This window comes from Dipodomys ordii, unplaced genomic scaffold, assembly GCF_000151885.1.
Source record: "Dipodomys ordii isolate 6190 unplaced genomic scaffold, Dord_2.0 Scaffold64, whole genome shotgun sequence".
Classification (NCBI taxonomy): Eukaryota; Metazoa; Chordata; class Mammalia; order Rodentia; family Heteromyidae; genus Dipodomys; species Dipodomys ordii.
The window spans coordinates 4363365-4373930 of record NW_012267280.1 but is presented as its reverse complement, the minus strand read 5'-3'; the positions used below and the strand labels follow the sequence as shown (position 1 = coordinate 4373930).

At 54.9% G+C, this 10566-nt stretch overlaps 1 protein-coding gene across 1 annotated transcript in view; it reads right to left on the bottom strand.

The window, feature by feature from the left end:
* Efna2 (ephrin-A2) overlaps positions 1-2146 on the bottom strand; it is a 6431-nt gene extending 4285 nt beyond the window's left edge. The window contains exons 1-2 of the mRNA XM_013022690.1: positions 1992-2146; positions 1013-1344 (exon numbers count right to left, since the gene is read on the bottom strand). Of these exons, the coding sequence (XP_012878144.1) occupies positions 1013-1344; positions 1992-2146 (487 nt within the window). The remainder of the gene's footprint in view (positions 1-1012; positions 1345-1991) is intronic.
* Between the last annotated feature and the right edge of the window lie 8420 nt (positions 2147-10566).

Genomic DNA, 10566 nt, shown 5'->3' with positions numbered 1-10566 from the left:
AAAAAAAAAAAAAAAGTGAAAAGGAGGGCTGGGAATGTGGCTTAGTGGTAGAGTGCTTGCCTAGCATGCATGAAGCCCTGGGTTCAATTCCTCAGCACAGAAGAAGCCAGAAGTGGTGTGGTGGCTCAAGTGGCAGAGTGCTAGCTTTGAGCAAATGGAGTTCAGGAACGGTGTCCAGGCCCTGAGTTCAAGCCCCAGGACTGGCAATCAATTAATCAATCAATCAATAAGGAAGGGAGGGAGGGAAGAAGGAAGGGAGGGAGGGAAAAACAAAACCCAACTAGAACAGAGAAAGGAAACATGAGGCCTTGTGAAGTCTAATTTGACACAGCCGTAGCCAGGGTGGCAAAGCCCCTAGATCCTCTGCAGGCCCTGGAGGTCAGAATCCCTCCTCACCACACCTTATTTCATGCTAGACCTCCACACCCCCCCCCAGATGCTGAGTAACAGACCCCCTGGTCTCAGCTCTTCACCCTCATTCCGAGCAGAAGTGCGGGGACTCCCCTGGAGTTCCTGTCTGCTGGAGTACAAGCAGAGATGCCGCTGGACCCATGACTACTGCAATGCAGCCCCCTTCTTCCCTCCCCTCTCCCCCCCTCCACCATTAGCCTCATGAAAAGGGAGGTTCCCAGTGCATCTCAGGGACGGGCTGGCCTTTCCACAGCCTAGGTCACCGAGGGACCCCACTGACCAACTGCCAAGAAACTCGCCCTCCTTGAGGGCTCTTGGAGAGATGGGGTCGACAGGGACCAGGAGACCTCTGCCTATCTGGGATGGAACGGGGACTCCCCTCTACCACTGGGCTCTGTTTGCCTCAGTTTCTCCCCTCAGCACTGGGAGAGGGTCGAGTGGATGTCTCTGGTTTCTGATTTAAGGTGGCTGAGGATGTGGTTCCTGGGACTCCGTGGGGAGGTTAAGCCCCAGACCCAGCCTGAGCCTCAGTCTCCCCCACCTGCCAGTGGCCTGCACTGTCTGAGGACCCTGGGTGGTCACAATGGTCCTGATTACTCACAAATGTAGTAGTACTCGTGGCCAGGACGGAACTCAAAACCCAGAGAGAAGGGCGTGAAGAGCTGGAATTTCTCGGAGAACTTGAGTGGCCCGCCGGGCGCTGCGGGCCGGTTGCACTCCCAGCGCTTGAAGCCACGCTGCCGATGGTCACAGGATGCGTGACCCTCGCCGTTGACCATGTACAGCACGTAGTGCTCCATGCGGTCCGCTGGTGGCAGAGGGGCCCCGTAGTGTGGGCAGTAGATATCCAGATAGTCGTTGATGCTCACCTCCACCGTGTAGCCTCCGCCGTCGCCCGCCACGCCCATGTGGAACCTGCCAGGGGACAGGCGGCTGGTCAGTGGACACAGAGAACAGAATCGGGGAACCCTCAGCTACTTATGGGCTCCTGGTCAGTGTCCATAGAGCCTAGTATCAGCTTCCTTTCCAGCCAGCTCTAGAGCTCAATGTCTCCAACGCCAGCCTGTTTTGCCCCGGCCCCCTCCGTCCACTCCCTTCCAGGCCCCACCCTTGTCCAGCTCAGTGCCCTGAATGAGACAAGCACTGGGGCTCACACCTGTAATCCTAACCACACAGGATGCTGGGACGTGAGGATGGACGTTCAAAGCCAGCTCAGGCAGGAAGGTCCATGACCCTATCTCCAACTGACCACCAAAAAGTTGGAAGTGGAGCTGTGAATCAAGTGGTAAAGCCAGCCTTGAATGAAAAAAAGCTCAGGGAAAAACACCCAGGCCCTGAGTTCAAGCCCCAATATTAGGACAAGTGCGTGCGTGTTCTCACATGCATGCGTGCACAGACAAGCACGCATGCACGCACACACACGCACATACACACCTTTTGAATGTGGATAGACTCCAGTGCCCTTTCTGTATTGGGACCCCGGCGTGTCTCTCACCCTCTCTGAACATCTCTCCAACCCTGAGACCCCAAGTTGTCCTTCACTTTCAAGCCCCTGGATTTGGAAGCTTCATCCTGGATACCAATGGTCCCCCGCCCCACAGCTGCCCAGCCTCCAGCTTCTACCCTGGAGGTTGCTTGCCCAACCTTCCCGCAGCCCGGGAGCCCCGTCCTCCCTCAGCGGCCCTGACCCACACTCATCTTGGAGGACGGAGGTCAGCTGGGGGCTGCACTGCATGGAGGCTCCCCTTCCATCCCTGCCTCCGGCTACAGCGGCAGAGCTCTCAGATCTCCCGGCTGTCCCCCGAGCCCTGTCATGTAACCGCTGGCTGGCCAGGGGGCCAAGGGACGCCCTGTAGAACCTCATTAGCACATAAAAGACCTGCCAGCCACTCTGCTTGGCCTCCTCCCTGCACAGATGGGAAACTGAGGCCTAGCCAGGGCTGGTAGGGGGTGGAGGATGACACTCTGACCCCAGCCCTTCCTGGACAGCATGCTGGTGTGCTAGTAGCCTGTAACTGGTAGAGTCTGGGGCGCCGAGAGCCTCATAGTGCTGGACTAAAGCTCAGCTCTTCAGAGCCTGTTTCCTTACTCTGCAGGGGACTGTGGAAAGGCCTGTGATATGTCTGAGGTTAGGTGCAGGTTCTAAGAGGACAAGCTTATCTGGGAGCCGGTGGCTCACGCCTGTAATCCTAGCTACTCCGGAGGCTGAGATCTTAGGAGCACAATTCAAAGCCTGCCCAGTCAGGAAAGTCCAGGAGACCAAAAGGCTGGAAGTGGAGCTGTGGCTCAAAAGTAATAGGGTGCTAGCCTGGAGCAGAAAAGCCAAGGGACAGTGCCCAGACCCTGAGTATCTCATAATCAATCAATCAATATAAAAGGACAGGCTGAGATTTCACCTCATTTGGGCTAGGGTATCCTCCAGACCTCACCAGAGTTACTGAGGTTTTCTTTTTTTGTTGATACTGAGACTTAAACTCAGGGCCTGGGCACTGGTCCCTGTGAGCTTTTTTAGTCAAGGCTGTGTTCTACCACTTGAGCCACAGCTCCACTTCCAGCTTTTTGGTAGTTAACGGGAGATAAGAGTCTCACAGACTTTTCTCCTGGGTTGGCTTTAAACTGTGATCCTCAGATCTCAGCTTCCTGAGTAGACGCCATTACAGCATGAACTACTGGCACCTATCCTGAGGGTTTGTTGTTGTTGTTTTAATTTTATTATCAAGGTGATATACAGAGGAGTTACAGTTACATATGTAACTGTAAAATTGATCACATATGATTCTTCAGCATTTTTGCTTTTTTTATTTTGCAGGTCCTGGGACTTGAACTCAGGGTCTGGGCACTGTCCCTGAGCTTCTTTGTGCTCAAGGCTAGTGTTCTACCATTTCAGCTACAGCGCCACTTCCTGAGGTTTCTGTAAGAATGAAAAGTCTCATTGCTCTCTAGCAGCGTGGAATTCAAATATTCCCTTTGACCCTCAATTTAACTCATTCCCATAAATATCAACACTCACCCAAAGAGAACCTGGTTGTGAAGGGCCCTCTAGAAATAGATCTTGAAGTCAAGGCCAGTGTCCCTCCCATTCCCACCTGTGTTCCTATGATGTCTGTGTCTGACACCGGAATGTTCTTTCTTTCCCATTTGGAGGCAGAGTCTGCCCTGACGACTTAGAGGGGCTCTACAAGGTCTTCCTAGGGCAGCAAGGGCCCGCCAGGCTCCTGATCTCGCAAAATTCATACAAGTTGCAGGGCGCCAGCTCATACCTGTCATCCTAGCTACTCAGGAGGCCAAGATCTGAAGATCACAGTTCAAAGCCAGTTCCTGTAGGAAAGGCTATGAGACTCTTATTTCAAGTTCACACACACACACACACACACACACACGGCCAGCATCCAGGCCCTGAGTTCAAGCCCCATGATGGACTACACACACACAAATTCCAAACAAAGTGGATTTCCAGATTGTGTCCAGCTGGTTCAAAATCTTCCATTTCTCCTCAATGCTCAAAACACAATCCAAGGTCCTCACTGGCCCATGTAGCCAATGTCCCATTCTCAGGGTCTTATCTCCCACAACTTAGTCCCTTCCAGCTCAATCAGCCTTGGTTCCCCTACCCAAGGGCCCTGGCACATTCTGCTTCCATGGTCTAGAAAACTTCTCCATTCCCCAATATGACAATTTGTGTGTGTGTGTGTCTGTGTGTGTGTCTGTGTTGGTACTGGGGCTTAAACAAAGCCTGGGCTCAGTCCCTGAGCTTTTTTACTCAAGGCTGGTACTCTACCATTTGAACCCTCCTCCACTTGTAGACTTCTGCTGGTTATTGGAGATAAGAGTCTCATGGACTTTCCTGCCCAGGTTGTCTTCAAACTGTGATCCTCAGATCTCAACCTCCTGAGTAGCAAAGATTACAGACTTGAGCCATCCATGCCAGGCTTCCCAATAGCATTTCTACACCCTCACATCTGCCCACCCCTCTGATATAACAGCGCTCAATACTTGCTTGTTGAGCTGGGAAGGTGGCTCAGTGGTAGAGCGCTTACCTTGTATGCATGAGGCCCTGGGTTCGATTCCTCAGCACCACAAAAGCAAAAAGCTGGAAGTGGCGCTGTGGCTCAAGTGGTAGAGTGCTAGCCCTGAGCTGAAGAGCTGAGGGACAGCGCCCAGGCCCAGAGTTCAGGCCCCACGACCGGACCCACCCCCCCAAAAAAAATACTTGCTTGTTGAGTTAAAAGGCCATTTTTTTTTTTTTTGCTTTCATTTTGTTGGTCAGGAGGCTTAAACTCTGGACCTGGGCGCTGTCCCTCAGCTCTTCAGCTCAAGGTGAGCGTTGTAGCACTTGAACCACTGTGCCACTTCCAGTTTTCTGAGTGGTTTATTGGAGACATGAGTCTTACGGACCTTCCTGCCCTGGCTGGCTTTGAACCTCGATCCTCAGCTCTCAGCCTCCTGAGTAGCTAGGATTACAGGTGTGAGCCACCGGCGCCCGGCTTAAGGCCAATGTTTTGAAGAGTTAGGAGTTGCAGGTAGCACCCCAGGCAGGTTGGTCCTTGGGGACGCCCTCTCCCCACACCGTGCTGGCCGCCTGAGCCGGCCTTTTTTTTTCCCCCTTCCTGACTCTAAAATAGCGACGGCCTTGCTGTGTTGGCATTCCCGGTTCCAAGTTGGCAGCTGAGCCAGGGGCGGGCAGGCGCCTTACCCCTGCTCAGGGTGGCGCCTACATAGAAGGACACAGAGAGGGGTTCTCCACCCCAAAACCCATTCTGGTGTGAGCAAAAGAAAGCTTTGTCGGGCTCAATCAACCTGGATATGCAAATGCTAGTGGAGATTCTCACTAAGGGGTTAATGACTGATTTGAGATCTCTTATTTCCAACAGGGCCTTCCCTACAAGCTCCTCATACCTATTCTGCCAGGGTCAGTGTCCATACTGGGACAGCACCCTCCCTTCCAGAGTCCCTGGGGCTCTGTACCTCACCCTCCTCAGGCCACCCCAACCTTACCCCTGCCTCCTCCTGGGTACCACCCGGCCCGCAGCTAATGAACTTCAATCTCTGCCTGTGAAGTCATTAAACACTAATAGCAAAGCAACTAATTAGGAGTCTCGCCCAAAACTGGAATGGGGGTGAACGGGGCCACCTTCCCAGATTGGGAACTGAGGCACCACACACTGCTGGGGCCGGTGACCAGGGTCCCCCGCTGGTGGGTGGTGCACTCCGATCCCCCACGGCACCCAGCAAGTCGTATATGGACTGCTGTGTGTTCATCCCTGGGTGGGGTGAGACACTGTAAAGGATCCATGTGGGCCCAAGAGTAGGGTCCCGATGCCACGTTGGGACATACCCAACCCCAAGTTTTAAGGAGCTGAAGACAAATCCTCCATCTTAGTCTGGCCAGGATGCCAACTGTAATAAAAAACCTCCAGAGGGTCCAAGACGAGGCTGAGTAAAGAGGATAATGGTTTTAAAAAAAAAAAAAAAGGTAAAGAAAGGTAAACTGAGGCCAGGGCATCAGTGCCAAAACATTGGAGGAGACAGGGCGGTAGCTCAATAGTGAGTGCTTGCCTAGCATGAGCGGAGCTCCAGGTTCATCCCTAGCATCATGAGAAAAAAAAAAAAAAGGAGAAAAGAAAAGAAAGAAAAAAGAGAGAAATCGACTAGGTGAGAACAAAATGCCAGCGGCAGGCTCAGAGACAGGGGTGGCCAAGGGGCAGGCCAAGAAGGTATGCTGTCCTCGGTTACCTCTCTCATGAAACCAGCTTGTCCTCGACCCTCCTTGGCCAGTGCAAGGACCCCGAGCCCCCCCCCCCGCCCCAACAGCCAGTGTTTCTGGTGGCCCTGTATGACCCACTGTCTCTCACAGCTGCTTTGTCCTTGAAATGGGGGCGCAGGCCCCAGGATAGGTGGGTTGGGGGACATAGAGCAATCACTCAAGGAGACCAGGAAACAGTGGGCACATAGGCTGAAGTCCCCCACTCTGATAGGACACAGGCTCAGGAGAGGGGCCGAATCCCCATCAGCACGGCTGCCCACAGAGTTCAAACGTCTGCTTGAGGTTAAATCAAAAATCCCCCAGGCTGGTCGGCTGGCCTGTGCTGGCCTTTAAACTGTATGTCTAGAACAGTGTCTGCATGGTGGTAGGGGCAAGCCTGGGATACGGCTCTGTCCCTTTCCCCAGCATGGCCCTACCAGCTACGAGACACATTAGAACATTCTTCTCCCTGCATTCACAGAGAAAACATCCCTGCAAAACAGCGACATTGAGTTGGGAGCCAGTGGTTCATGCCTTCATCCTAGCTACTCAGGACGCTGAGATCTGAGGATGGTGATTCTAAGTCAGCCCGAGCAGGAAAAGCCCACGAGACTCTTATGTCGTTATCAAGCAAAAAGCCGGAAGTAGTATTGTGGCTCAAGTAGCAAATTGCTGGCCTTGAATGAAAAAGCTCAGGGGCAGCGCCCAGGCCCCTGAGTTCAAGCCTTAGTACTGGTACAAAAATAATTAATTAATTAAAACAAGAACAGCAACATTGGACACCGCTCTGATGGCTCCATTTCCAGGAGAGGGGGGCCACTGTCAGAATAGGATGGAGGCGTGGAATGCCAGAAGGAAGCTCCCAGCCCCACTGGAAACTGTCACCCAGGTCCTGCTGTATACCTGCCATTCCATTCCCAGACCTCCCTGCCAAGACCCGAGAGGTCCCCTGCAGGCTCACCAGGGGATGAGCACTGGGCAGAAAGAGGCCAGAATGACCAGTGCCCCCTGCCCAATCCTCAACCCCTGAGAGAGACCAGAGGCTCCAGTCTGACATCTCTTGGAAGGGCCAACGGATCCCAGCACCAAGCCCACTGGCTTTCTGTGCAAGCCGAGGCTGCTAGGGTCCACTGTGTGGGTAAAGGAGGCTGGGGAGCCAGGATGCGGTGCCCACATAAGCCAGGAAGCCAGAGAAAGGGAGAGCGAAAGCCGCTGGGAGAGACAGAGACACAAAGCCAGCCAGTCTGGTGCCTGGATGGTGTGGTCACTGTGAATTTGGAACCTGGTTCCAAACTGGGACATGCTGGCTGGCTAAGACCTCCTCTTTTGACCACAAGAGCTGCCTCAGTTTCCCCCTGAAATCCTTGGATCATGGCTTGGTCTGACTCATCCCCGGCTATTTCACCGCCTGTGTCTTGCTCAGTCTCCCAGATCGTAAAAGCCCTAGATTTCCCCCAGCTCGCAGCCCTCACCATCTCGCCTTGAATTTTCCGGGCTACCACTTTCTGAACCCCTTAAGCCTGAGGGTGTGATCTCTCACACAAAAATAAAAAAAAACACAAACAACAACAACAACAAAAACCTTCATGCGGCAAAACACTGCATTGTCCCCTTCGAAGCCAGTTCCCCAGAGGCCGAAGCGGCCTGCAGAGCCACCAGGGCCCCAGGATTCCAACCCACCTCCCTCAGGGACCAAACTGCCTCCCTCCACCTCATATTCAGAGAACGCTCCTGCTGCCCACACCAAAAGCCTCTGACCCACGTCCACTGGGCTCATCTGGGTCACAACCTGAGCCATTCCCTGTGATGCCTGCTTTGGGTCTCAATGGCCCATCTGCTCTTCCCTGTGCCCCACAGCCAGGTCACCACTGTGGACCATCCTGGTGATGCTGTGCCCACACTGCAGGCCTTGGGCAGCCAGAGTGGACCCCATACTGGTATCCTCCTATGCCAACAGACATACGGTACACACATGTGCACACACAGATATTGCATACAGATTCACACACACATTGCGCACACACACATAGCCTCACACATGCACGGCACACACACACACACAGCCCTGTATGTGGCTCCACACTGCAGGCTTTTGGTTTAGATACCCTCATGCAAACGTGGGTGCAGCATACATGCAGACACGCAGCCTACTCCATGCACAGCCACGCAGACATGCGTGAAACACACTACAGCCAAGGCTGCCATGTGTAGGCAGGCTCATGGGGCTCCCTGCAACAATCATGTGTGTGCCCACATGGACATGTACCCCCAGGGTCTCTGCGTATTACGGACAATAACACGCAGCTACACGCAGCCACCCAGCTCAGTGAGACCCCCCCCAGATACATCTTCCCATTCATGGACGCATGTAAGCCGCCATGCAAACCCAAGCTGGCCAGGGCTAGGGATGTCCCTAGCCGGCGCCAGTGCAGCTGAGGACCGGCCCAGGGGCCAGCCCAGGGTGCCCGGCCAGCCAGGTCTGCTCAGTGAGGGTACAGGACTGGTAGCTGAGCCAGCTGACAGGACCCCTCCTAAGGCATCTGAGCAAATGGGTGCAGGGCTTTCTCTTGTCCACGCCATCCACGGCCACGCTTCCCAGCAGGGAGAACATAATTTGGGCAACAGCCATATACTTATTACCTCAGTGCAGGTACCGGCCAGCCGGGCAGAAGGAGTGGCTAGCCACGCTGCAGCCCTGCCTAGACCACGGTCCCCATCTAAGTGAACGTGCCACTCCTTTGGGCTGCCATACGGCTGTCGGTCCCCCCCAGAACATGCTCAATCCGCCTTCACCATTGCCCCTGCTCACCATGCCCCACGCTCAGACTCCAGGTCCTTGTCTCTTTCCTGTGATCTCCGTCAGATGTCACCATCCGTGAATGTCTGCTCCAGCCCCGTCCTTGTCCCCGGCCACTGAGCAAACCCCACGCCTGGGCACAGATCCTGTCCCTTCTTTTCGGGATGATGTCCCCATCCCTGGCTCCCCGGGGACCCCTCTTCCTGTTGGGGCCTTGTAGTCCCTTTTATCTAAGTACAGGTTTTGGTCTAGCTGCCCCTCCCAGCTCTCCCACATCTGCTTCTGTAGAGCCCCCCACCCCCACCCCGTCCCCAATGTCAATGACAAGTTCTTATTCTGGACGTAGCCGGGTCCTGAGCCCCATTGCAGGCTTTGGGGCACAGCCCAGTGACCTGGAGAGTCGAGGTAGGAAAAGGAGTTGAGCACAGGAAGACCGAGGAAGGCTCTTGCTGTGGGGTGGTAGGGTCAGCTTCGCACACCACCTGGCTGTCCCCTCTGACGACACGGCCATGTCACAGCAGCAGGAGGCATCCCAGTCTCCAGCCCATGCGGGGCACTAGGGATGGGGTGGGGGTTTGTCACCATCTTTCCCTAGCGGGGAGGGCCAGGCTACAGCCCACTGTCCTGCGACCCTCTAGCAGGCGGTGACAGCGGAAGGCTGGGACCTCCTTTCTTCCCCATCCCAGGCTCTTCAAGTGTTTTGCCAGAACAAAGGACAGGCCAGCCTGGGACGAAGATTCCGGAGCTGAAACCAAAAACTTGGGCCGGGAAAGAGCTGTGTGCCGGGTTCCCCTCACGGCGGCCGTGGCCAGGGACAGGGAAGAGCCGTAATCAAATCCACATGTGACCAGCATAGCAGGCAGTGTGGGACCAGCTCTGTGGTGGCCTGGCCACCCCGGGTCCCTGCCCTCAGTCCTGGGGGCCCAACCCCACAGCCTTACATCCATGGGGGGGGGTCTGAGCATATTCCCCAGCCCCAAGTTGGGACACTGGCCACCGTCATCCCCGAACCTACCTAAAAGAAGACCCTTAAAGCAACTTTCTACCTGGGGACCAGGGTAGCAAACCACAGCTGAGGACTAGAGGTGACAGCCACTTAGGAGGGCAACTCAGCTGGCCGGTGTGGGAAGCAGCTGGAACACAGAGTGACCGGTGACAGAGCAGCTGGGAGCAGGGACGCCAGCAAGCTTGGTCCAATGTGTAGCTTGGTCAGCTATGGGCAGCCCAGAACCTTGAGTGATGGCACTGGACTCGGAGCCCCAGAAACCCCAGAACCCCATCTCCCATAAGATCCTCAGTCCACTCTAGCTTCTGAGACCCTGGAATGACCCAGAGGGTTCTGCGATGTCCATGATGTGGTCAGTGGCCAGAAAACTTTTCCTGTTAGTCTAACAGGAATTCTTCCATCCTCCCAATTGTATTCGGTGCCTGGAAGGGTCGGACATACGCAGACTGTGCAGCAAGCCCGCAGGTCCCCCTCCACCGGGCGTGGCAGGCTGGGCACCAGGCCACCTGGGTCCCGCCCCAGCTCTGCTGCCCTGGCCGTGACCTTGAGCCAGCCCGTCATCCCTCCGCACCTCAGTTTCTCCATCAGCTCCAAGACGATGGAAGAGAA